Below are 27862 nucleotides of genomic sequence, written 5' to 3' on the forward strand. Positions count from 1 at the left end.
AACTAATGAGCTTAATAATTTTTTCATTGTCCACCTTTTCAGAAAACTGCTTAATATTTGAAAACCAATTTAACTCAGGGATATAACAGCCAGATGATACCACACACAGCACAGTGCAATGGGTATGTCTGCAACAACCCCTAAGGTGGGAGGCTGAAAATGAATATTTAAAGCCTGAAGGAGGTAGAGAAGATTTGATTTACCAGGGAAGATGAATAGCTGAAGGGATCAAGCAGGCATTAAAAGTTAAGAGAGCCAGAGAAGCCACCTACAGCATGACCCACATCAGCTTTACAGCACCACCAATCATCCTTCGCCTACCGACAACCCCCCAATCAACTTCCCAAAAATATCTCCATTGTCATAACCCACAGCACATAGCCATACCACCCCCTCCACTTCCTCTTACTCCCACACACAATCCCCGCAGTGCTAACCTCAGATTGGTGAGCACCAACAGGTGCCTGCCCCTCAGAGTTCCTAGTACAAGCGCACCCCCCCAGCACATCCATCCAATCAGGTCATGGTTTCACCCAGAGAGTCATGGCCACAAAAGAGACGAAAGGACAGGAGGTTCGGGGTGTTAACTAGCTGTAACCCAGCTGGAGCAGGGCACTGATTTTCCTGAGCTTTTAGGGGGTGACCATTCATCTTGTATCCAGGTGAAGGTGGGACGTGACTGGCTGTGGCTGCTAGAAGAGCCTTTGGTTGGCTAACAAGAGTCCAGAAGATGATATGATTGCCATTATTGGACAAATGAAGATGTACCTGAGCACTAGCATGAGGATGAATACCTTTCTCTTCGTGTGTGGCTGCTTTTGCCTTACTTTCACTGGTAAGGACGTTTTTAGGAATGCCAGTGTGTGACACTAGTTTTCATGGTTTGAGGATGTTTAAAAATAGATTTTAAGATGAATCATGCTAAGATGATTAAATGTCGCATAATCTGGCCACATAAATCTGGCTAATGAGCATTCCTGGAACTAATAGCAGCATGTTTACTAATAAGTATTTTCAGAAGAGAGACATGATGTTTCTCTTCCATCTAAATCAAAACCTACATAGTGAAATGTTCATTATACTAAAAAACAAACAAAGGAACAACATAAAAAAATGGAAAACTGCCGTTAACTTTTAACTTCAACTAAAAACAAACAACCATGGTTGCTGGTGACCTGCGGTGCAGTGTTCCTATTCGTCTATGTGTCCTAACTGCTAACTATTTCCTGGCGGGATCGAAGGGAATCTGTTTTCATGTGGAGGAATCGAGGCATAATTTGAATCAGACAGCTCCAGTCAAATCAGATAACACACAAGTATCTCACATCCACAACTTCACCCTGTCACTCCAGTTAAATTGCTATTGATTCCATCTCCTGTTTTTTTTCTTGATGTTCTTTTTTTTAATTCCCCCATTTTTGAGTGGGAAAGGCTAGGCGTTAAAATCATGATTAAAATTGATTTAACCAGGTTCAGCTCAAGGTCAGTTTCATTTATATAGTGCCAATTCACAGCAGCAGTTCCCTCAAGGCGCTTCCTATAGTAAGGTAAAGACCCTACAATAACCTTGACCTCCTGACACCATAATGTGAGTGAAAAGCAAAAGAAATAAATGAATGACAAAAAAAAAAAAAAAGCTGCACAGGTGAATTCCACCATGATTGTGGCCATTTCTTGACCTTTTGTCACACAGCCAGTGAGAATTTACAGGTATGTTTCATCAGCGATAAAACTGCAGTCCCAGGGGAACAAAGCCTGTATTTTATGTCCTTCCACAGATGTTGTCCACTTGAAAACAAGAGTGGCCTCCTTCTTCTCCTCTGGAACATATAATGAATCACATTAACACATCATTGTTTGTTAATCAGAATCTAATTTTGTCCCCGATGGAGCTGGTATCTCAGCCATCCCTTTGATCCTATTCCCTTACTACATATCAATTACATTAGCTCAGTCACCTTTGCTACCCATCGTACACCACCAGCACCTGCCCTGCCTCTCCTGCGTGTCCCGTCTGTCCTCTGTCTTTGCCACATGCTGTTTAATCGCATATTTGGAAAGAAAGAGTCCCTAATGCTGAGCTTTCTGTGATACATGACTTCTAAGACATTGTCTTTTTAAAACATTATAACTTGACAGAGATTAAATGACAATAATAATAATAATAATAATGTCTAAGTACAATTCTACTGATGCAGTTAATTTACAGTACTGCGCAAACGTTTTGAGCCGCCCCTAATTTCTTTATATTTTTGTTTTCAAGAACCAAACCTATGAAAACTTTATTTTTTACATATCTTCTCCTTTCTAGTGGAAAGTTTAACATGGCTTTATCTGTGTTTCTTTTGGTTTGGTTTGTTTTTTCCCTCAGAACAATTCTTTTGGCATTTAAGAAACTGATGTTGATTAATATTTCTTCATGTTTATCATAATTGTCTCCTCACGGACACAAACTAAGAACAAAACAGCTTTGGGTTGAGCGAAATCTCCTTTATGTGTGTTAATCTGACACATGCATTCATGTCTTGGTTTGAGCTCCAGCATAGGCTGATTTCCAGTTTTCAAATATCCTTTCTTTTCAACAGATGTTGGATACAGTATAACAGTATGACAGTAAATAAATTAAGTTGATTACAAATTTTAATTTATGCCTCGGTTCATTAAGTATACAGTATTTGTAAAACTTGTGTAATGTGTTTGTATGATGACATTATAGATTTCATTACTAATTTAGGTGCCTGGGCACAAGTATACAAGAAGTACACATCATGACATGCATATACAAATCAAGATCCTACATCTTCAGCTTAGATTTGCGTTGACAGTTTTAGACACTTTCTGCAAACTTTACCTGGAGATCTGTGACGGCATTGAAATGTTTGAACAAATCAATGCATTTCTTTTAGTTAGTTAGTTTTAAGCCGTGCCATAGCTGTTCTGTCCTACACATTATTGAAAAGAACAACACAAGTAGAAGGATGGATTTCCTAAAAAGCATAGTTAAAAATATGATTGTCATGGTCCTGGGTCTCTGACCTAGCGTTTGTGCTGCCTACCTGTGGAGTCTATCATGTCTTGTTATGTATGTTCAGTTCTGTCCCTCGCTCTCTTGCCGTCACTCTGTGTCTCCATGTCTTGTCTTGCTCCCTCGTTCCCCAGTTCCCTGTAGTTAGTCAGTCTGAATCTCAGTGTGTGTTTCTCATGCTTCCTGTTTTATTTTGACAGTGTGCTTCATCCTCATGAAGTAAAACTGATGGTTCATGGTTTGCTTCACTCGCCTGTTAGATTATTATCCAGCTGTGTTTCCCAGGTGTTTCCACTCTGCCTTGATTCCCTGTGTTTATCCTGTCTGCATTTCCTTGTGTGTTTTGTCGTGCTCTCCCTCATTCCCTGGCTGTGTGTTCTGCCTGTGTGTTAGTTTGACTCCTAGCATATTCCCGGTTTAAGTTTGTGTTCTGTAATTCCAGCAATAAAGTTGTGTTTTGGGGCCTATCCTGCCTTATCTCACACTGCTGTTATGTCTTTTGCCCCTTTATAATCATAAACTTTAGATCTATCACTTTTATTTGCTCATGTAAATCGACCATATCTCACAAATGCAGTATTGATATTCAGAATAATTGTAAATTCTAACTAATAATAATAAGTAGCCTGCTGATACGTGTTTGAGTATGAACAACATAACAGAGCAGTGGTCTGTCCACAATATAGATTAGATGATATTTTTAGCGTAGCTAATCTCAGTGGGAACTGAACCTCAAACCACTGCAGGCCTGACTCAGTGATTCCTGAAGAGCAAACATGCTGTGGTTTGGTGTCAGTGACTCAAATCCACAAATCAACATGTGACTTGCTTGTGTTGAACTTTATCTCACTCACATACACTAAGAATTGTTCAAGCCTTTCGCTTTTTTTTTAGTCAATTAAACCTTACTTCTATAGCACCTTTGAACATGCCAAAAGTATGCAAGTGACTGACAATCTAACAAACGTAAAACTTTTAAGTGGTAATAGATCTAAGGTCAATGTTTTATTTTAATTTGTAATAAAATAGGCTATACAACATTTACATGCATTTATAGACATTATACTAATTCCCAGCTCTGCTGTTTTGTAAGATTCACAGTTGAAACTAGTGGATGAGAGACAGAGCTGTTGGCACACAGAGATCACTTAAACACACACTGACATCATTATTTGAGACTTGTCCAGGTTTGATATGAGGATCTATCACTGTAGTTATGTGACAGAACAGAATGATAACTTTAGAACATAGATGAAAAAGTCCGGTCATCTTCTTCTAATGTAAAGTAAAGAGCTCAGATTTCTGCATCTTCTGCTTGCTAATACTAGAGTAAAACACAAATCTGGAAGACGCAAAAACATGGATGAGGCATTTCTAATTTTCTACAACTATGTAACTGTAGTAGCCTGCACAGTTACTACAGTTGCATAGTTAAATATGAAACAACAGGCCTGATGACGGACTCTTTAAGGGCATTGGTGAGATAACTGCCATCTATGCCACTGCAGAATTTTCATTTGTGACTCCAGTGCCATTTCTTTTTTTGTGATTTCATGTATAAAATGCAAAATTTCACATTGAAAGATCTATTTGTTTTATAGGATCTCTAAGGCCTTGCTGTCTCTCTTTATTTTACCACTTCTTCCCTTCACCAGATTTTCATCCTTCCTTTTTCTTTGTTGCATTTTTGTTCTTAATATCACTGCTGTTCCTTTTGCAGATGTTTTTTTTTTTTTATCATTTTCTCTTCATTATACTATGTGTCTGCATTCATGCCTTCTTGCAGGAGCCTCTGAAACAGAGAGAAGGCTTCATCAGAAGCTATTTGAAAACTACAACATGAAAGTGAGACCAGCTCGTTACTGGGAGGATAAGGTGACGGTGCGGGTGGGGATGACCCTCTCTCAGCTTGTCAGCTTGGTAAATGAACAACATAAACATAAATATTCCCTCAGACATGCAAACAAAATATTCTACATCCTACCAGTTAAGGATTCCGGATAGGGCTGGCTTTATATGTACCAGTTTAAACTAAATTTTTAGCTATTTCAAATCCAAAAATATTACAGCACAATAAATGAAATGCCAAATCCCTTTCTTAATCTGTAACAAGACTATCCAAACTTACTTGGCCCTACGTGATCTCTCAAATGAAGAAATCACTTAAATGGAAACTCTGACAAAATGAAGTAAGCTAAAAGATCTCAAACAGCAGCACAACATGCCAGGATCTAATGAAACCATTGACATACAAAGTCGTTGACATCAAAGCCATTTCTAACTGGTTGACCTAACAAAATTACTCCAAGACCATACTGACAACTCATCAAAGAGATCACAAAAGAACCCAGAACAGTATCTGAAGACCTGCAGGCCTTACTTGTTATATTTAAGTTTAGTGTTCATGTTTCAACAATAGGAAAGTGAATGAGCAAAAATTGGCATCCAGGGAGAGTTCTGAGGAGACAACAACCACTGCTGACCAAAAACAACAACAACAACGACACCACAGGCTCATCTCACATTGTCCTTGAAACATATTTTCTGTAGACTGACGAGACAAAAATGGAACTTTCTGGAAGGTCTGAGTCTAGTTACATCTGTTGTAAGATTAACAGAATTCATGAAAATAATCGTACCAATAGTCAAACATGGTAGGGGTAAAGTGATGGTCCAGGGCTGCTTCAGGGCTTGGATGACTTGCTGTAATTGGTGGAACAATGTCCAATGCTGAAGCATATTTGAGGATAATGATCCAGAATACATCCAAGTCCAACTCTGACTGGCTCAAAGAAAGCAGTCTGAACTTATTTCCAATTAAGATGCTTTTGAAAGACTTTAAACTTGCCATGCATTGTTTGAAAACCCTCTACTGTGGCCAAGTCAAAACAATTCTGCAAAGAAGAGTGGTTTAAATTTCTACACAGTGTTGCGAAAGACTCTTTGCCAGTTATCACAAACACTTGATTGCTGTTCATGCTGCTGAGGAGGGCATAACCAGTAATTAGATTTAAGGGGCAATTACTTTTCTTTACATAGCACCGGGTAAAACTACAATTTGTATTTATTTTCTTTATCTAATAATATAATTATTTTAATGATTGGAAATATGTAACTGTGAAAAAAAATATGCTAAAGAAAGGAAGGAAACAATTACTTCATAGCATTGTATGCTTCTACACCATGTCTAAAATACATTCGCACTCTATCTTTTACCTAAAATGTAATTTGATTGCTGAGTTTGAATAGAACCAGGATCACACTCATCTGTCTCGATTAGTTTCAATAGAGGAGGTCTGAAAGTAATGGTACTGTCATACACAACAAGATATAGTGGCATCACTAATGTACATACGTCCACCCCTCTCCCTGTTATTATCCCACTGCAGAATGAGAAGAACGGCGAGATGACGACTAACGTGTTCATGAATCTGGTATGAGCATGAAAACATTCATCTTCATTAGTGAGCCTTGCTCTGATGCCTCTCTCCTGTGCTCCTTCGCTCTGCCCTCAAACGGACTTGTCACTTTTCATAACTACAAATTATTTCATGTTTTATCTCTCTTTTTCTCTGACTCACTGTCTCAGTTCACTCCCTCGCCCTCGCTGATTAGATTTCAGGATGGCTGCTCTGTTTGTGACAGTATGTGTGCTTGATTGTGAATGTTTATGTCAGTGGGATTAAATGACTTGCCAAACGCTGGAGAATCAAAGATGGGAATGACAGGGACATCACCTGTTGTCTGTTCAGCTGTTTACTCTTTTTCGTGATTCACTTTGCCTTTCTCCTTTTGTTCATCCCTGCAGGAATGGACAGACTACAGGCTGTCCTGGAACCCAGCTGAATATGACGACATTAATGTTCTGAGAATTCCTCCCAACAAGGTGTGGCGACCTGACATCTACCTCATAAACAAGTGAGTGTCCTGACTGCACTCACACTTACAACATCTTGCATCATGACTAACAGAGTGCCTGCCCTAAAGACGAGGTTGGTCCACCACATTTGGCCAAGACTTAGAATATCTCAAGTAGTGAGTAGTACTATCATGTTTCTTCTTGGATGATTTATAATAAGTTCAATGATCCCCTGACTTCCTGTCAAGATAAACTTTTTAATTTGTCTATTTGGATTATAATCAAACCAATCATAGCATTTGTTTGGACACGCCACATCGTGTCAGATTGATCAGCACCAACATTGGTATTTGTTTGATGCTGTGATAGGATAGATACTTTGCCTCAATAAATGTCACGTTTCTCTTCCTTCAGTAATGACGGCCAGTTTGATGTGGCTCTGTACGTCAACGTCTTGGTTTACAGTGACGGCACTGTTAAGTGGCTTCCACCCGCCATCTACCGCAGTTCCTGCTCTATAGAGGTACAGTCTAAGCTCGTTTCCATTGAAACAGTACCAGTGCATAGACGGTTCCTCCTTGGAGCTTTTTTGAGAGTCATCTTCAAAATGATATGTTGACTTTAACAATCTATAGGTGGCGTACTTCCCATTTGACTGGCAAAACTGCAGCATGATTTTCCGCTCGTACACCTATGATTCCTCTGAGGTTGACCTGCAATACTTTCTGGATGATGACGGCAAAGAGATCCAAGAGATTGTAATAGATGAGAACGCTTTCACTGGTTGGTGCACGTAGTGATGCTTTTCAGTATTTGTCCTGTTTTTGTGAACAGGGTGTCGAACTCCAGGCCTCGAGGGCTGGTGTCCTGCAGATTTTAGATCTCCCCCTGGGTCAACACACCTGAATCACATGATGAGTTTATTTCTAGGCCTCTGGAGAAATTCAAGACATGTTGAGGAGGTCATTTAACCATTTGAATCAGCTGTGTTGGATCAAGGACATATCTAAAACCTGCAGGACACCGGCCCTCGAGGCCTGGAGTTTGACACCTGTGCTTTACGTGTTCTGTACGTACATTTTTTTAAGTGGCTTCATTTTTTATTTACCAGACTGTGTCTGATTTAGAATAAATCCTCTTTACATTTAACTTCTTCTCCTTGCGCCTCACCTTGGACAGAGAATGGTGAATGGGCCATTTGTCACAAACCAACAAGAAAGAACGTTAAGGAGGACCTGTATGAGGACATCACCTTCTATCTCATCATAGAGAGGAAGCCTCTTTTCTACATCATCAACATCATTGTGCCCTGTATCCTCACCAGCGTGTTGGCTATATTTGTCTTCTACCTGCCTCCTGGAGCAGGTCAGCACATGTGACATGTTGTGACATTATGACTACACATCATTGCCAAGAGCAAGCATAGGAAGTGAAAAACTGCCTAATCTCATGACAATAAGCATGTGTCTAATTTGAGCTGCTCTGTAAGTCAGGGCGACCTTTAAAGAACTGTATTGATCTACAATACATTGAAGGTGAATGATGGATCACTGTTATTAACTGTCGTTTTGCAGACACATTTCATAATAATGCTTCACTGCCAATGAAAAAACAAACAAAACAGCAGAACATATTCAACGGAAAGCTTCAGGGTTTTTACAAGTGTATAACAAACCTAGCAGGCTGCTCGGCCTAAGATACCACTGACTAAAAGCTAAAAGATAGCAGTTTGATATAGTACCTCAGTGTATAACCAGATTAGAGCCAATTGCTAAACCCTGAAATTGATGGAAATCAGCCTGAGTCTGATAAATATCAGCAAGTCTCTTGATAGCAAGTTCCTTAATGTCTTGAATTCTGCTCTTGTTAGTATAACACTGTGTACAGACAAAATGTTTTCTACCTTACTGTCATAATTAATTTGTCAACTTGTCCCTTTTCTTTACAGGAGAGAAAATGACTCTTTCCATTTCCGTCCTCATTGCTCTGACTGTCTTCATGTTGCTGCTGGCTGACAAGGTCCCAGAGACTTCCCTCGGCATCCCAATTATTGTCAACTACGTCATGTTCACTATGATCTTGGTGACCTTCTCTGTCATCCTAAGTGTGGTAGTCCTCAACCTGCATCACCGAACACCCAGCACACACATCATGCCAAGCTGGGTCCGAAAGGTATTTAATAATCATCTAAAATGTTTATGTAAGAATTTGAAATCATGGATCACATATAATTTTTTTTATGAATATACTTAAACTTTGAGGATATCATAAAGGTTACTTTATATGTAATTTAACTGTCCTGTGATGTCAGTTTCTCAGGTGCAGCAATGTGTTTTGTGTTCCTGACCCAGGGCATGTTTAGTTACGGTCTTATAGGTCATGGTTCAATGAGAATATATTTTTACAAAAAGACGTAAATCATTTTTTTAAAAGTACGCTGGAAAGACCTATATATAAAATATAATAGTTTTTCATGACACCAATTATTAAAAAAACCTCTTTAACATTATTATTTTTTTATGGGATAATAATAACTGTCACCGTATCTGTCTCCCATCTGACAGCACTCATTATGAAATGGGAGAAAATACTGAGTCTCCAGAGACGTTGTAGTACACAATATACTGTAGATCATTTCACACCAGAATGGGTCAATTTGACAGCCAACATAACAGGAGGGTTAAGAAGACTTTATTTAGTGTTTATTTTTCTCTAACTGTAAGCTCACATTTACACTGCTGGGCCATCTGTGACTGCCCTAGCCCCGCCCAACCCTAATTTTAGCCAATCAGAATATTTCATTTGTGTTTTTAGAAAATTGTTCTTTCAAGTCTTGCAAACAGACAACAAAAAACAACTTTTCACATTTCCCCCCCAGAAGTAGTACTTTTGTCTTTCTCCCAAAAAATACTGGGTTAATTTTCCTAAATATGATGCCTTAAACTTTAGAGCGTTAATATTATCAAAAAACGCAGAGGGGTGTATAGTGTTAATTTATTATTATACACATGAAATGTAATTGATAATTAATGAATAAAGGTTCATTATGTTTAACTGCATTACCAGAATAGCAGAACAGCAGAATAAGCAGGTGAGAATTTACTAAACCACGTTCCACAGATTCATTAAAAAGGGTTTTGTGCACATTATAATTCTATAATTTGAAAGTATGTAAGCATATGATAAAAATACAAAGGTCAGTATGAAATTTGGTTGGATAGGACATAAAAATGCACCACTTACAGATGGCAAAAATGGATACAATTGAATGAGTGTTGACATTCAAAGTTAACAATCTAATAGCAATTAGCTTCTGAATTTTTGCTGACTCTTATGATTAGGCACTTTGCAAAAGTGTGTTAAATTAAGTAGTTGTTGATTGTAGTTTGTCTGAATTCATTGTTTGAAAAGTGACATTACATGTAAAGCCACAGAGTAAAACAGATACTTTCTATAAAGTTGTAATTTATGCTTGGGTTAAGTTGGGTCAGCTTGAAACAAAAGTACAAACCTCTGTGAAACCACTGAATTCCTCCATTTGATTTTTCAGGTGTTCATACATTTCCTGCCTAAATACATTGGCATGATGAGGCCAAAACCAGAGGAACCCTTTTTGGAAGAGGAATCTTCTGATGACACACCTATTCAAAGCTACAATGGGCGACAGCCGGGAGGAGAGTATTTCATTCGCAAGATCAACCCTGATCTTGTCTTACCTTGGCGAGGCAGGTATGACAAAGAAAAAAAGCAATCTATTAGAGGTGTGACTGTGTCTAAATGAAATTGTATGAGTATCCAAAAATATCTACTTCATTTTCTTCGTATTAATAATTCACAAAAGCTTTGTTCATCTATTTGTAACCTTCCTTGACAATCGCTGAGCCAATATACTTCAAACTTCTTTGGTTTATTGCCAGGAAACAGCAGTTGGCTTGTTGTCATTTTGATTAGCTCCTCTCAGATCTCAGATTTTGTGCAGAAATCATGTGGATACTGCCTGCTCTGGTGTTTGTGGAAGAAGCTTAACTCTAACCCACATATATATAAATGTACAGGTATGGCTGTAAGGCTCTCTCTGAATCAAAATGTACTGACATTGATCCTCAACCTCAACCCCGACTCCATTCTGACAGCAACCAAAACGTACTTTTGGGAAGAATATGAACATATTTTGATGGGTGCCAGTTAGAATTAATATTTTCTGTTTCCCTGAAAACCAACATTTAAGTGAATTGTTTTTAATATAAGTTAAAAAAAAAAGACATATTGCACCAGAATAGGGTTAGGGTTGAATGCCACAGGTTGAGCAAACAAAAAACATCACAACTATAAAGGTGAAACCTTTCCCCAACCCTAAGCTAAATTCTAACTTTAACTATTAAAACAAGTCTTAACCAGCGAATAGGTCTGTGAATGGTTGTGAAAAAAATGAGCGGGCAGTTTTTTTTCAAGGCATTAAATAACTAAGAAATAGAAATAAGTGGAGTTTGTGTTATGCACATCAGCAAAGTTGGTAAGACAGACTCTACACAAAGTTTTCCACTAGCAGAAAACTTTTACAAATATTCATTTTTCTTCAGGCAAAAATGTAACATGTTTGATGGGATTAAATGTATTGGTTTATATCATCAAATAAAGACAGACTGCCAAAAAGTTCTAGCGCCTGTCACGAATATTAAGAACCACAGAGCTGAAGTATTGACCCTGAGGCTAATTCATCCTGATTCAGCCTCTTTCTAAGCTGAGATGTGCAGATCCTGATGGGGAAAGCTATTTCTATTAACATTAATAAAAGCCAGTGTGGGCATGAATCTCCTTTGTAGAGTGTGCCAAAGTGTGAATGTTGGATCTGGTGCCAGATCAGCTATTATAGTAAAGTACACTGTGTGCTGGAGTTGGCAGAGTTATAGCCATCATTGCAGAAGCTCAGAGGATCTGTCAAGGCTGCAACAGTAAACACATCTCCTTGAGCCTTCTGATATCATATCTAATAAGATTGTGTTAAAGGTGTTTTTAAGAATTGAATTGTCGTACTAATTCAGAATGTATTGGATGCTTCAAAGGCATGACTGAAATGCAGAATATATATTCAAATCTCCACAAGTTGGATTATAACATTATAACAATCTCGTTAAAATGACATTAACGCCATAACCGCATTATGCAGCAAATCTCCATTAGCGAGCACCTTGAGGCAACTGTTGTTGCGATTTGGCGCTATACAAATGAGTTGAGACTGAGATTCCACTAATCTGGTCTGCTTCTGTAGTCCTGACTGAAACATTATAATACCTATTACCACTGATGAACTGCAGAACGTGCAATGATAATCACTGTCAGATGATGAATTTGAGCAAGTTTTGGTAATTATTTTATGTTTTCTGAAATGCATCAACAATTCAATCCAGATGCTCAGCTTACTGTTTTAATAAAATGACTAGAATGTGCGTGTGCATGTTAAAGCCGTGTCATAATGCAGTTTTAGGGTTGTTCATGTTTTGCTTCATACTGTCATTGGTAGTAGTTAAGAATGGGTGAGATAAGCTACTCAAGATAACCAGAAAGAGTGTAGTTGCTTAGAAACATGATGTCTTTATGTTACCTGCTTCATTCTGGCTAATCAGCTGGTACCTTGCCTCGTGGGTCTTGCCTCATAACCAGCTTCACAGTCCCATGAATGAGATCTTGTGCTGGACAGCTCTCATCCTGTTCCAAAAGCATCACATTCAGCCCCAGCTAAGCCCCACACCCACATCCACAGTCGCCAGCCACTAAGCCTCTGTTTAGGTTTGGCATTAGGGGGTAATCCCACAGAAAGGAGCTCGAGGGACAGTGAAGAATAGATGAGTGGAAGGGAAAGCTGGTGCTGAGTGATAGAGGCATAGGAGGCTTTTGTCATGTTAGATGTGGGAGAGATGGTGGCTGTGCTATCATAGAAATACAGACATGATTCATCTATATGTCTGTTGCCTCATCCGGTTCTGTGAAAAATGAGGCAACACACTGTAACTTGATTTCACTTATCAGTTGACTATCAGACTTGTTGCTTATAAGAATTTTTTTGAATAAGAATTTTGTGGATGTTTGGTGATATGAGACAACTTTATACTATTCCAAACTCTGTGTGCTTGTTATAAAGTGCATACATGTTCAAAAGTTGATTCTGTTCATCTGGACGTAGCGTTTTGTGGGAGAAAAGTTTCGTCACTCATCCAAGTGACTTCTTCAGTCTCAGCTGACTGCAGGTTTCCCCAAATCTTATAAACAGCACATTTGCATAATGACTGAAACCAGCCCACTGAAGGAACAATGGGCTGGGAGGTCAGTTCCTTAATCTTAATTATGCAAATTCTCATGACCATTGATCAACAACCACTGATCAATGGCCATGAGTACCATTCACAGAGAGTATACATATGCATACATATATGCATACATGTTCTATTCCCACATCTTGAAGCAAGCATGCAGTTTGGGCAAATTTCTTTTATTTTGTTTTTTATGTTTTTTCCCCTCTAATAAGAGTTAAACTCAATATAGATATATTTACATGATGGTATAGTTACAGTCCCAATGTACAGTACATACATGTGCCTGTGTGTGTTTGTCACAGTGAGGACTCCGTGAATCTGAGGTAATGAATACAAGCTGTGGAATGTGGGTGGCGTGTGGACCACTACTTACCACACACACGCACACACACACACGCACACACACGCACGCACACACACACGCACACACGCACACACACGGATGCATACACCAGCACCAGCCTTCCTATGGGAGTTGATTCATTTTTACTGTCCTATCCATCTGTTGTCATGCTGTCTTTCTGTAACACGTCCTGCTTCCTTACTGACGCCGTCCTCATTCTGGTGCTAGTTATCGACTCTCACACTGAACAACTATAGACCATATACATAGACTGCACATATGTAGTGATGGTGCCAGTGTGACAGGTGCACTGTGGTGCCCAGCCAGCCTGTTACATGATATGCATCCATGATATCTACATGTTTTCATATAATGAAGAATGAAAACAATGTGAATCTAGTGGGTGCAAAGAAAAGTTGGAGCACAGCGTAACTGTTCTCAAAAGAAAGGTATGAACTCTCTCCACCATTTTCCATCCCCAAATTTAATAAGTGGGATAAAAGGCATGGATACATCACACTCAAATAGAAATGCTTTATTTAATACAAAGGATGTGCAAAATACAGGTGACAATCTTAATTTTATAGACATAGATAGATTGCATAAATCCCTCAAATTTGTCATTTCATAATCTAGTCTTTTGGTTTAATTATGAAGTTTAGTTTGTTACGAAGCAAGTGAGTTACAGAGCAGAAGAAAGAAGAAAGATCCTGCCTGGGTCTCAGTATTATTTGGTGGTTTGACCCTTATGCCGAATGGCTGTAACAGTGGTTTGACTCTTCCCTGGTCCATTTCCTGCATGTTATTCCGTCTGTCTGTTCGACCGTCCTATCACAAAAATAAAAGAGGCCTAATATAAATATAAAGATTGTGTCAGCACATGTGTTTCGCTTCATGGAACAGCTGTGTGAGACAAAGAATGAAGAAGTCAAATGTTACTGCATCACGTAAACGTTAACCCCTCTGCTTGGAGTTTGCTGCTGTCACTCAGTGTTTAGAGGAGCTGCAGGAAGCCTGCCTGGGTCAAGGACACACAAAGACACATTCTGTATGTTATAAAGAGACAAGACAGATGTGTCTAAACAGAGTCATGCTTTGTTTTAGCAGAGATTAACCACGCTGCACAGTGACTCGTGACATACGCAGCATAAATCTCAGGTTTTGAAACATTTATGAGGTTGTTACTACAGTTTTTAACTTCTCACAGAAGTGTTTTTGTGACAAACTCGAGCGGCAAGATATCCTCCAGGTTAGAAGGTGCTTTCTTTGCAAAACACATTGTTCTTTGTCTTATACAGTAAGAGGGGTTTTGAGTTGAATCTCATATTGTAATTGCTATAATAAATATTAAACCATGCATGGGGTTAGATTAATTATGGATTCTAAATTGGGACACCAGTCAAAAGCACACAACTCCACCTAGGACATGCTGGGCTGACTGGTTGTGTGTTTATTCAATTTATTTTATATTGGAATCAAAATGGTCCAGATTAGTAGTAGCAACTGTTATGATTGTTGAGATCTACACAGAGCCCAGTCGGTAGTCTGTGTATGTTAAATATGTTGAGAGGATGAGGGTTAATGCTTTGTGCTATAATTACCAAATGTTATCACATTAACATGCTAAACGCTTAAGGCTACGTTCACACTGCGTTGATGCGCTTTCGCATGCAGTGTGAACGTAGCCAGCTACGTTCACACTGCAGGCGAAAGCGCATCAAATCCGATTTTTTTGACCCTATGCGACCCATATCCAATCATGGTATGACAGTGTGAACGGCACAAATCCGATATTTTCAAATCCGATCTGGGTCACTTTCGTATGTGGTACTGAATCCGATACATATCCGATGTTTTAGAAAGCGACTGCTGTTTGAACGGTCAAGTCGCATTAAATCCGTCTTTTACGTAACTGACACAAGACAGATGCCAATTATCAGCTCCGGAGAAGCGCCCGAGAAGACATCGCGAACGCTTCCTGGCCATCCCGTGTAGATGTCAGTGAAACTGCTGGGAAGACAACGTTGGAGAAACGTGAACATTTTATTTGTACTGTATAATGTTCAGATTCTGACAGAAATCTGCAACTATCCTTTGAAGCACCGCTCCTCTCTTAAACAGCAGTAAGGATAATTATTAGGCTATTTACATTATTATGTAATGTAATTATTATGTATGCAAAAATTGGAAACGTAAAGTCCGAAGTCTTTATATTAAGGGCCATCAGTCAAACAATACTGTTTGCTTTGGGTCTAAACAGAGCGTGTTGTGTGTGACATCTTCTTTTGCGCATGCGGGCCGCTTTGAGCGTTCACACTAGAGCACGTTTGCTGTCGCATTTTATTTGTAGTGTGAACGAGCAGACAAAAAAATCGGATTTGATCAAAAAATCGGAATTGAGCATTAAGACCTGCAGTGTGAACGTAGCCTAAGACAGTGTGAAGGGTCAAAAAAAGCTCTAGCTGCTACACATTAGCGTGTTAGCATTGTCAGTGTGCGCATGTTAGCATAAACTAGCAAACACGAAGGCAACTACGAGCATGACTGCAGACTCTTAGTATTGCTTTTTAAGCTGCATAACATATAGCATATAAAAGCTAGTTAAATGGAAAACTTCCACAACAGGCAAAAAAAAAAAGCTTTTTGCTAAAAAAAAAAAAAGATTTAGAGCAGAAGTTTTTTGCACTGCATTTTAAAATGAAAACATATTGCATTTATTTGCAATTAAAAACACACAGAGCAGAAAGTGTGTTACTGTTTTACATCCACAGACACACAAGAAAAGAAGCAGGCAACATGAGGTCAAGTTATGGCAATTTTATTTTTGTATGTCAGTACATGCATTCAGAATAGAGTTTTTAAAAAACAAACAAACGTCCCAAGTAAAGTTTGGGGGGATTTTTGTGAAAGAAAGGTTGAGAGAGGGGGAAGGAGGAAGATGCTGCTGGGTCAGTTCTTTCTCAGCAGTCTGCTCCAGAATCCCCTCCTGTCCTCGGCTTGCTTTTCTTTTGCCTTCAGCTCTTTTAAGGTTTTGTTGAGCTGCTCCTCGGCATCTTTAAATGTTTCTTTCAGCTGCTGTTTGGCCAGTTTCCCTTTGTGTTTGAGGAGCTCTTTAGCTTCCTTTTTGTGCTTTTGTATTTCTTTAAGTTCATCTTTGCAGCCTTTCTTGGTCACCGTCGTTTCTTTCTTGAATACCTTCAACTCAATTTTCCCTTCTGCAAGTTCCTCTTGCACTTTCATCAGTTCCTCCTTCATGTTTTGAGTGTAACTCTTTGTATCTTCCATTTCTTTCTTTGCTTCCTGTATTTTAATTTTCTCTTCCTCCAACACTTTTTGAGCTTCCAACAATTCTTTCTTCATATTTTCAATCTCATTTTCTGTCTCGTGTTTACATTTTTTCTCCTCTTCAAGTTGTTGCTTCACATGCAGTAATTCCTTCCTTAGTGTTTCAGCTTCAGCCATTACATTTGCAGCGTCTTGTGTTGCCAACTGCATTTTGCTTTTTTCCTCTTCAAAAGCTTCCTGCACCTCCTGTAATTCCTGCATCACATTTCCTGCCTCCTTCTTTGCAGTTTGATATTTATTTTTGGCTTCTTGTGCTGTGCTTTTCTCTTCCTCCAATGCTTTTTGAGCTTGCAACAGTTCTTTCTTCATGTTTTCATTCTCGTTTTCTGCCTGTTGTTTTCTCATCTTCTCTCCTTTAAGTTTGAGACCCACATCCTGTAATTCCTGCAATACTACTTCAGTTTCAAACTTTGAATTTTTAGCTTCTCCTCTTGATTTTTCTGCCTCTTCTTTTAATTTGACATTTTCAGCCTGTATCATTTGAAATTTAAAATGAATCAGCTGTACTGTATTGTGAGGTGAAGCACTCGCCGATCCTCTTCTCGATCTCCCTTGATTCATTTTGGCCTTTTAAACAAAGGAACCAACGTTTTGTAGAGGAGTGAAGTGAAGTTTTCGATGTTTCTTCGTCAACTGTCGTTTGTCCTGCACAAAGATGCTGCTGTAGATGTGTCTCTAGCTGTGTCTGGATACAATGAAACATGCTGGAACTAAGTGCTTGTGTTGCACAGTTCTACTAAACATTCCATTTCATGCATGCTCCGCCCACATGGTCAGGAATGTCAGGTGCTGCATCTCCAAATGCTGCTCCCGTTGCCTAGCAATAACAGCTGTTTACTTTTTGGGGTCTGGTTCATTGTTTAATAAAGAAAACATGTCCAAGTATTGGGTGCTGAGGCTCAGCGCATATTCTAGCCTGCTGTGTGGGTGGGCAGCTAGAAATCACTGGTGGGCAACATGAGTGAGGAGAAAACTGGAGCAGCCAAGCAGGGAGCTGCAGGTTGCTGGTTTGAGTCTCTGTTCAGATGCTGGTGTCTCCTCTCTCTGAGATGTCTGCAAACAGTCCCAGATAAAACAATAAGGATAATAAACAAACACGTGACTAAAATAACAATTATGACTCTGATGTGTTTCATGTGTAGCAGGATGGCCTCTATACAGCAGTCGCTGCAAGCATCCACATCGCCACACTTACTATTCTTTAAGCAGGCGTGCTGGGCTCCTCCTAAGGAAAGTTTGAAACTTCATTTCCTTCATGCTGGTGAACTTTTTACCAAATATTTTCATCAAAGCTTCTCCATCACTGACAGGGATTGTTTGGATCTTCACACTCATCTCCACCAACCCTAAAAAATGAGTCTCACTTTGCTCATATAATGCCAGGAGTGTCTCCATATTCCACAAAAGTCTATGCAAACATGTAACAGTATCCCATATTCATAGAAATATTATTGATATTATAACAAAAGCTGTCACCAACACAATTGTCCCAAGTGCTTTTTTTTTATTAGTTATTGCAAATGCTTGACTGCAGTTCTTGCTAGATGACAAAACCACTTATTAGGTTTAGAAGGAAATGACCTTTTCTACATGAGGTAAAGTTGGAGAGCTGTTTCCCCAAACTAAATGAAATCATCATTTGAAAAACTACAATCTGTATTTACCCTGAACATCTGTGTTAACATTTGAAATTGGAAACATGTAAGTGTAACAAACATGTTAAAACATAAGAAATCAGGAAGGGGCATGTATAGGAATTTCTTTTACTTATGCATTAATCACATTATTTTATTGTATGATACCTTGGTGCCACTGGATTTTAACATGTCTCACACTCATACAGTAAGACAAATGCTGGGGGTCTAGTAAGGAAGTTGGGGGAAGCAGACAACTCCACAGGAAGAGTCTTTTGTGTCTTTGAGGACTCTGGTAGGAAGCAAGGGAGTGTGAACCTTAAGGTGTGAAACAGCTGTGTACTGCCTTTTGTTCCTGGAGAAGGTATTTAACTGAGAGCCATGCTAGACTCAGGGAGACTCTGCTGACCGTCTGTCCCGCGGTCATGCAGGGACTTCATCAAGCTTGCTTGTCTGTTCTTTGTGTGTTTTGATTAAAGAATGTTAGCTACCGCTCACCGCTCGTCTGCAGGCTTTATTTAAATGGAAAACTTCCACAACAGGCAAAAAAAAAAGCTTTTTGCTAAAAAAAAAAAAAGATTTAGAGCAGAAGTTTTTTGCACTGCATTTTAAAATGAAAACATATTGCATTTATTTGCAATTAAAAACACACAGAGCAGAAAGTGTGTTACTGTTTTACATCCACAGACACACAAGAAAAGAAGCAGGCAACATGAGGTCAAGTTATGGCAATTTTATTTTTGTATGTCAGTACATGCATTCAGAATAGAGTTTTTAAAAAACAAACAAACGTCCCAAGTAAAGTTTGGGGGGATTTTTGTGAAAGAAAGGTTGAGAGAGGGGGAAGGAGGAAGATGCTGCTGGGTCAGTTCTTTCTCAGCAGTCTGCTCCAGAATCCCCTCCTGTCCTCGGCTTGCTTTTCTTTTGCCTTCAGCTCTTTTAAGGTTTTGTTGAGCTGCTCCTCGGCATCTTTAAATGTTTCTTTCAGCTGCTGTTTGGCCAGTTTCCCTTTGTGTTTGAGGAGCTCTTTAGCTTCCTTTTTGTGCTTTTGTATTTCTTTAAGTTCATCTTTGCAGCCTTTCTTGGTCACCGTCGTTTCTTTCTTGAATACCTTCAACTCAATTTTCCCTTCTGCAAGTTCCTCTTGCACTTTCATCAGTTCCTCCTTCATGTTTTGAGTGTAACTCTTTGTATCTTCCATTTCTTTCTTTGCTTCCTGTATTTTAATTTTCTCTTCCTCCAACACTTTTTGAGCTTCCAACAATTCTTTCTTCATATTTTCAATCTCATTTTCTGTCTCGTGTTTACATTTTTTCTCCTCTTCAAGTTGTTGCTTCACATGCAGTAATTCCTTCCTTAGTGTTTCAGCTTCAGCCATTACATTTGCAGCGTCTTGTGTTGCCAACTGCATTTTGCTTTTTTCCTCTTCAAAAGCTTCCTGCACCTCCTGTAATTCCTGCATCACATTTCCTGCCTCCTTCTTTTCAGTTTGATATTTATTTTTGGCTTCTTGTGCTGTGCTTTTCTCTTCCTCCAATGCTTTTTGAGCTTGCAACAGTTCTTTCTTCATGTTTTCATTCTCGTTTTCTGCCTGTTGTTTTCTTATCTTCTCTCCTTTAAGTTTGAGACCCACATCCTGTAATTCCTGCAATACTACTTCAGTTTCAAACTTTGAATTTTTAGCTTCTCCTCTTGATTTTTCTGCCTCTTCTTTTAATTTGACATTTTCAGCCTGTATCATTTGAAATTTAAAATGAATCAGCTGTACTGTATTGTGAGGTGAAGCACTCGCCGATCCTCTTCTCGATCTCCCTTGATTCATTTTGGCCTTTTAAACAAAGGAACCAACGTTTTGTAGAGGAGTGAAGTGAAGTTTTCGATGTTTCTTCGTCAACTGTCGTTTGTCCTGCACAGAGATGCTGCTGTAGATGTGTCTCTAGCTGTGTCTGGATACAATGAAACATGCTGGAACTAAGTGCTTGTGTTGCACAGTTCTACTAAACATTCCATTTCATGCATGCTCCGCCCACATGGTCAGGAATGTCAGGTGCTGCATCTCCAAATGCTGCTCCCGTTGCCTAGCAATAACAGCTGTTTACTTTTTGGGGTCTGGTTCATTGTTTAATAAAGAAAACATGTCCAAGTATTGGGTGCTGAGGCTCAGCGCATATTCTAGCCTGCTGTGTGGGTGGGCAGCTAGAAATCACTGGTGGGCAACATGAGTGAGGAGAAAACTGGAGCAGCCAAGCAGGGAGCTGCAGGTTGCTGGTTTGAGTCTCTGTTCAGATGCTGGTGTCTCCTCTCTCTGAGATGTCTGCAAACAGTCCCAGATAAAACAATAAGGATAATAAACAAACACGTGACTAAAATAACAATTATGACTCTGATGTGTTTCATGTGTAGCAGGATGGCCTCTATACAGCAGTCGCTGCAAGCATCCACATCGCCACACTTACTATTCTTTAAGCAGGCGTGCTGGGCTCCTCCTAAGGAAAGTTTGAAACTTCATTTCCTTCATGCTGGTGAACTTTTTACCAAATATTTTCATCAAAGCTTCTCCATCACTGACAGGGATTGTTTGGATCTTCACACTCATCTCCACCAACCCTAAAAAATGAGTCTCACTTTGCTCATATAATGCCAGGAGTGTCTCCATATTCCACAAAAGTCTATGCAAACATGTAACAGTATCCCATATTCATAGAAATATTATTGATATTATAACAAAAGCTGTCACCAACACAATTGTCCCAAGTGCTTTTTTTTTATTAGTTATTGCAAATGCTTGACTGCAGTTCTTGCTAGATGACAAAACCACTTATTAGGTTTAGAAGGAAATGACCTTTTCTACATGAGGTAAAGTTGGAGAGCTGTTTCCCCAAACTAAATGAAATCATCATTTGAAAAACTACAATCTGTATTTACCCTGAACATCTGTGTTAACATTTGAAATTGGAAACATGTAAGTGTAACAAACATGTTAAAACATAAGAAATCAGGAAGGGGCATGTATAGGAATTTCTTTTACTTATGCATTAATCACATTATTTTATTGTATGATACCTTGGTGCCACTGGATTTTAACATGTCTCACACTCATACAGTAAGACAAATGCTGGGGGTCTAGTAAGGAAGTTGGGGGAAGCAGACAACTCCACAGGAAGAGTCTTTTGTGTCTTTGAGGACTCTGGTAGGAAGCAAGGGAGTGTGAACCTTAAGGTGTGAAACAGCTGTGTACTGCCTTTTGTTCCTGGAGAAGGTATTTAACTGAGAGCCATGCTAGGCTCAGGGAGACTCTGCTGACCGTCTGTCCCGCGGTCATGCAGGGACTTCATCAAGCTTGCTTGTCTGTTCTTTGTGTGTTTGGATTAAAGAATGTTAGCTACCGCTCACCGCTCGTCTGCAGGCTTTATTTAAATGGAAAACTTCCACAACAGGCAAAAAAAAAAGCTTTTTGCTAAAAAAAAAAAAAAAGATTTAGAGCAGAAGTTTTTTGCACTGCATTTTAAAATGAAAACATATTGCATTTATTTGCAATTAAAAACACACAGAGCAGAAAGTGTGTTACTGTTTTACATCCACAGACACACAAGAAAAGAAGCAGGCAACATGAGGTCAAGTTATGGCAATTTTATTTTTGTATGTCAGTACATGCATTCAGAATAGAGTTTTTAAAATACAAACAAACGTCCCAAGTAAAGTTTGGGGGGATTTTTGTGAAAGAAAGGTTGAGAGAGGGGGAAGGAGGAAGATGCTGCTGGGTCAGTTCTTTCTCAGCAGTCTGCTCCAGAATCCCCTCCTGTCCTCGGCTTGCTTTTCTTTTGCCTTCAGCTCTTTTAAGGTTTTGTTGAGCTGCTCCTCGGCATCTTTAAATGTTTCTTTCAGCTGCTGTTTGGCCAGTTTCCCTTTGTGTTTGAGGAGCTCTTTAGCTTCCTTTTTGTGCTTTTGTATTTCTTTAAGTTCATCTTTGCAGCCTTTCTTGGTCACCGTCGTTTCTTTCTTGAATACCTTCAACTCAATTTTCCCTTCTGCAAGTTCCTCTTGCACTTTCATCAGTTCCTCCTTCATGTTTTGAGTGTAACTCTTTGTATCTTCCATTTCTTTCTTTGCTTCCTGTATTTTAATTTTCTCTTCCTCCAACACTTTTTGAGCTTCCAACAATTCTTTCTTCATATTTTCAATCTCATTTTCTGTCTCGTGTTTACATTTTTTCTCCTCTTCAAGTTGTTGCTTCACATGCAGTAATTCCTTCCTTAGTGTTTCAGCTTCAGCCATTACATTTGCAGCGTCTTGTGTTGCCAACTGCATTTTGCTTTTTTCCTCTTCAAAAGCTTCCTGCACCTCCTGTAATTCCTGCATCACATTTCCTGCCTCCTTCTTTGCAGTTTGATATTTATTTTTGGCTTCTTGTGCTGTGCTTTTCTCTTCCTCCAATGCTTTTTGAGCTTCCAACAGTTCTTTCTTCATGTTTTCATTCTCGTTTTCTGCCTGTTGTTTTCTTATCTTCTCTCCTTTAAGTTTGAGACCCACATCCTGTAATTCCTGCAATACTACTTCAGTTTCAAACTTTGAATTTTTAGCTTCTCCTCTTGATTTTTCTGCCTCTTCTTTTAATTTGACATTTTCAGCCTGTATCATTTGAAATTTAAAATGAATCAGCTGTACTGTATTGTGAGGTGAAGCACTCGCCGATCCTCTTCTCGATCTCCCTTGATTCATTTTGGCCTTTTAAACAAAGGAACCAACGTTTTGTAGAGGAGTGAAGTGAAGTTTTCGATGTTTCTTCGTCAACTGTCGTTTGTCCTGCACAGAGATGCTGCTGTAGATGTGTCTCTAGCTGTGTCTGGATACAATGAAACATGCTGGAACTAAGTGCTTGTGTTGCACAGTTCTACTAAACATTCCATTTCATGCATGCTCCGCCCACATGGTCAGGAATGTCAGGTGCTGCATCTCCAAATGCTGCTCCCGTTGCCTAGCAATAACAGCTGTTTACTTTTTGGGGTCTGGTTCATTGTTTAATAAAGAAAACATGTCCAAGTATTGGGTGCTGAGGCTCAGCGCATATTCTAGCCTGCTGTGTGGGTGGGCAGCTAGAAATCACTGGTGGGCAACATGAGTGAGGAGAAAACTGGAGCAGCCAAGCAGGGAGCTGCAGGTTGCTGGTTTGAGTCTCTGTTCAGATGCTGGTGTCTCCTCTCTCTGAGATGTCTGCAAACAGTCCCAGATAAAACAATAAGGATAATAAACAAACACGTGACTAAAATAACAATTATGACTCTGATGTGTTTCATGTGTAGCAGGATGGCCTCTATACAGCAGTCGCTGCAAGCATCCACATCGCCACACTTACTATTCTTTAAGCAGGCGTGCTGGGCTCCTCCTAAGGAAAGTTTGAAACTTCATTTCCTTCATGCTGGTGAACTTTTTACCAAATATTTTCATCAAAGCTTCTCCATCACTGACAGGGATTGTTTGGATCTTCACACTCATCTCCACCAACCCTAAAAAATGAGTCTCACTTTGCTCATATAATGCCAGGAGTGTCTCCATATTCCACAAAAGTCTATGCAAACATGTAACAGTATCCCATATTCATAGAAATATTATTGATATTATAACAAAAGCTGTCACCAACACAATTGTCCCAAGTGCTTTTTTTATTAGTTATTGCAAATGCTTGACTGCAGTTCTTGCTAGATGACAAAACCACTTATTAGGTTTAGAAGGAAATGACTTTTTCTACATGAGGTAAAGTTGGAGAGCTGTTTCCCCAAACTAAATGAAATCATCATTTGAAAAACTACAATCTGTATTTACCCTGAACATCTGTGTTAACATTTGAAATTGGAAACATGTAAGTGTAACAAACATGTTAAAACATAAGAAATCAGGAAGGGGCACGTATAGGAATTTCTTTTACTTATGCATTAATCACATTATTTTATTGTATGATACCTTGGTGCCACTGGATTTTAACATGTCTCACACTCATACAGTAAGACAAATGCTGGGGGTCTAGTAAGGAAGTTGGGGGAAGCAGACAACTCCACAGGAAGAGTCTTTTGTGTCTTTGAGGACTCTGGTAGGAAGCAAGGGAGTGTGAACCTTAAGGTGTGAAACAGCTGTGTACTGCCTTTTGTTCCTGGAGAAGGTATTTAACTGAGAGCCATGCTAGGCTCAGGGAGACTCTGCTGACCGTCTGTCCCGCGGTCATGCAGGGACTTCATCAAGCTTGCTTGTCTGTTCTTTGTGTGTTTTGATTAAAGAATGTTAGCTACCGCTCACCGCTCGTCTGCAGGCTTTATTTAAAGATCTTGAAATGGACATGTGTTTCCTTGAGAAATAAAATGATTATTGTCTCATCTTTCAATAATAAAGTCTTCTAAAGGAGAAGTTCCTGTGGGGGTTATGAGAAAAGGTCCACAAAGTTGCAGTGACTTTACTTTTATTCATTTTTGTTTTTGCATCTTCTTTGCTGATGTTCTCCCTCTCTGTGTTTCAGGTGTGAGAGCACAGTACAGCTCCAGAGAGTCCCCAACACTGACAGTTTCTGTCTGATCCTCCCTCCCAATCTGAAGTCAGCCATCGCTGCTGTGACATACATGGCCGAGCAGCTGAAGAAGCAGGACACGGATGACTCGGTGAGTGTCAAGCAGCTTGTTATTCACTCTGCCTACAGTTCCTGAGTACAGATTGTTCCAGACATGCCCTAGCGATGTTCTTGTGTCATTACCTACTTACGGTACATTGCTGACTCAGTTTTGTGTCTACGTGTGTGCGTTCTCTGCAGCTGACAGGAGACTGGCAGTTCATCGCCCTGGTGGTGGACCGTCTCTTCTTGTGGTTGTTTGTCATCATCACCACCCTGGGAACTCTGGCTATGTTCCTGGATGCCAGTTTCAATTACACACCTGACAACCCCTTCCCATAGTGGATTCCATATGCACAGCAGCTGGAGTTTGATTCATTGTTGCCACTTTACTTCTACTTCTTGTTGGTGCTTTCCGAGATCCCCGGATCTAACTTTCCATAATATCTATTCCATAGGTGTGTAGTCAGCCTCTGAAATGCTTTGTAATTAACTTAACAAGTAGAAGCATGCCTGTGATTTCATACCACAGAAATCGTGTAAAACAGTGATTTCTCTAAATGATCCAAATAACTATATAACAATGTGTGATAGTTTTTTTCATTTTTTTTAGTCTAACACTTGAAATACTTGTTTGTTTGGTTTTTGTAACACTCATGTTTAATGTAATTTGAAATACAGTAGTTAGCTTTTGACTCTGTTGCCCTTTGACATGTATCTGTGGTCAGATTCTGGGACTGTAATGTTGAACTTTTAGCAGTAGAGGGCAGTGACATAATGTTCAAAGATAGAGTCACTGCTGAGGAAAGAAAGGTATTTTTAAAGAGGCGTGTTTTTGCTTATGCCTTTGCATGTATAATTTAAGAATATTTAATTTTTAACTACAACTAAATATTAAGATATATATGTGCTCTGTACTTATGAACTATGCTTTTAACACAGTGCAATTTTCCTAAAACCCAAATAAGTACATTTGACTCTGTAGTGTTTAAATCATTTATCTAGCATTAATGATAATTTTTGTATTTTTTATTTACCTTAACCAGAAATGTATGACTAATTTATATTGGTGAAGAGAAAGAGTATGTCACTTTAATACTTTTAATATTCTAAAGGTTCATAAGACTAGCTAAAGAAGGAAAACATATTTATAGAAAATACAGAATGCTCAGTTTATTATGTTCTCTGTGGAAGGAAGGGAGGAAGGGTTAGATGCAAAGAGTTTAACTATTTTAGCATATTTCTTTAGCCCTAATCCGAATCACTGGGGTCCATACACCCCAAACCCTACAGGAATATTTTCGTAATATCTCGCACGTGTTTTTTTTTCTATCATTCCGATTTTTATGATTTTGTCAGTGCCGTGAAATCATTGTTTTCTATTCCTGCTTTGCTTAGTGCTTTTTACAAATACAAATGTTTTGAGGTGCCAGGGGACCCCAGTTGAAAGCACCCAATTCCACCTCTGCAGTTTTAATAAACGGAAGTATTTGTTTACTTAATATTTGTCATGGGCTCTAAATTAACACACCGTGTCCAGGGGACTAGGTGCACACTGACAGTCATTTTTAAAAAAAGAAAGACTTCATTGCTGACTTCATTACCTGGATGGGAAGTGGGAGACAATGCTGGATCTACTGTACCTGTGAGAGCTGCAGCATGCCTCGGTCATACCACACATGAAAAGGAGAGCAGATACTGCTACATTGCATGTTTACTCTGAGCAGCAATGACCTTTCTAGGAGTTAGGAAACCTCCACCTGCTGACTGACAAGTACGCTGTTGGAAGATCTAGTTAACCAAAGAGTTTCCTTTGCCCCTGATTCACAGACAGGAAGGTTGAAACTATTTGCTCCTTTTTTCATTGCTAGCATAGCATGCGGAAAATACTACAACTGCCCATTCCGTCTGGCTAGCTTTAGTCTAATTAGATTGTTTCTTGTCCCTTTACAGCCACAGAAAATAAAAACTCTGTTCATAATATTTGCAGACAAATGATGTGGTTCCGTTGGCTTTGTCAAGTCATGACTTCTAGCTTGCACTGGGGCAGTAGGCGAGGGTTAGGAGTTTGGTCGTTTGGGACTCAGAGTAGAGTAAAGCCACTTCTACTCCACATAGAAAGGAGCCAGTTGAGGTGGTATGGCCATCTGCACAGGATGCCTCCTGGGTGAGATGTTTTGGCCATGTCCCAGGAGGTGGTGAGACAGCTCCAGGACAGACCCAGGACCAAGATTACATATGTGCGCTGCCTGGTGTTTATTTTGCTAATTTCTGTGGTTATTTCAGTTATTTTATATTGGGGTCAAAATTACCTCGACTGGTTCATCATATAAATCACAAACATATTTAAAATGACAGAAAACCACAGAAGTGGTAACATTGCCTGATAAAAAGCTGCAAGTTGCATTAAATATATTTTCATTTTGCATAATGGGCAAAACTAATGACATTAGTTGCATTATCAATGATGCTTTGGGAAGAAATAAGTTTTGCTTTTGTTATTATTTTGCTTCTCACAGCAAACGCCCCCATGGACCCCACACATACATACATATATATGACAGATGGATGAGGGTTAAACCAACAACTAATGATTATTGTTGAGATAATGTTAGTTAAGCAGTTTTCCAATGCATGTCTCCTTAGAAACGTCCTACTAATTCAGTTTTGGACAGATTGTTTGATAATCAAGTTTTAGTTACTTTCAAGTTGAACTACTGTAATCATATTCAATAAGAATGTGCCTTTAAAAA

General features: G+C 39.2%; 1 protein-coding gene across 1 annotated transcript; it reads left to right on the top strand.

Moving 5' to 3' along the window:
- The first annotated feature begins 617 nt into the window (after window positions 1–617).
- On the top strand, window positions 618–26554 carry chrnb1l (cholinergic receptor, nicotinic, beta 1 (muscle) like). The gene is made up of 11 exons (XM_085451647.1): window positions 618–835; window positions 4812–4945; window positions 6415–6459; window positions 6834–6943; window positions 7299–7407; window positions 7520–7667; window positions 8064–8249; window positions 8833–9056; window positions 10435–10613; window positions 25023–25161; window positions 25311–26554. Exons 1-11 carry the CDS (start codon window positions 736–738, stop codon window positions 25449–25451), a joined length of 1515 nt encoding a protein of 504 aa, XP_085307773.1. The 5' UTR covers window positions 618–735; the 3' UTR covers window positions 25452–26554.
- Window positions 26555–27862: the final 1308 nt, after the last annotated feature.

This window comes from Copadichromis virginalis, linkage group LG3, assembly GCF_057382275.1.
Source record: "Copadichromis virginalis isolate Kocher_CV1m ecotype Utaka linkage group LG3, C_Virginalis_male_GT1.1, whole genome shotgun sequence".
NCBI lineage: Eukaryota > Metazoa > Chordata > Actinopteri > Cichliformes > Cichlidae > Copadichromis > Copadichromis virginalis.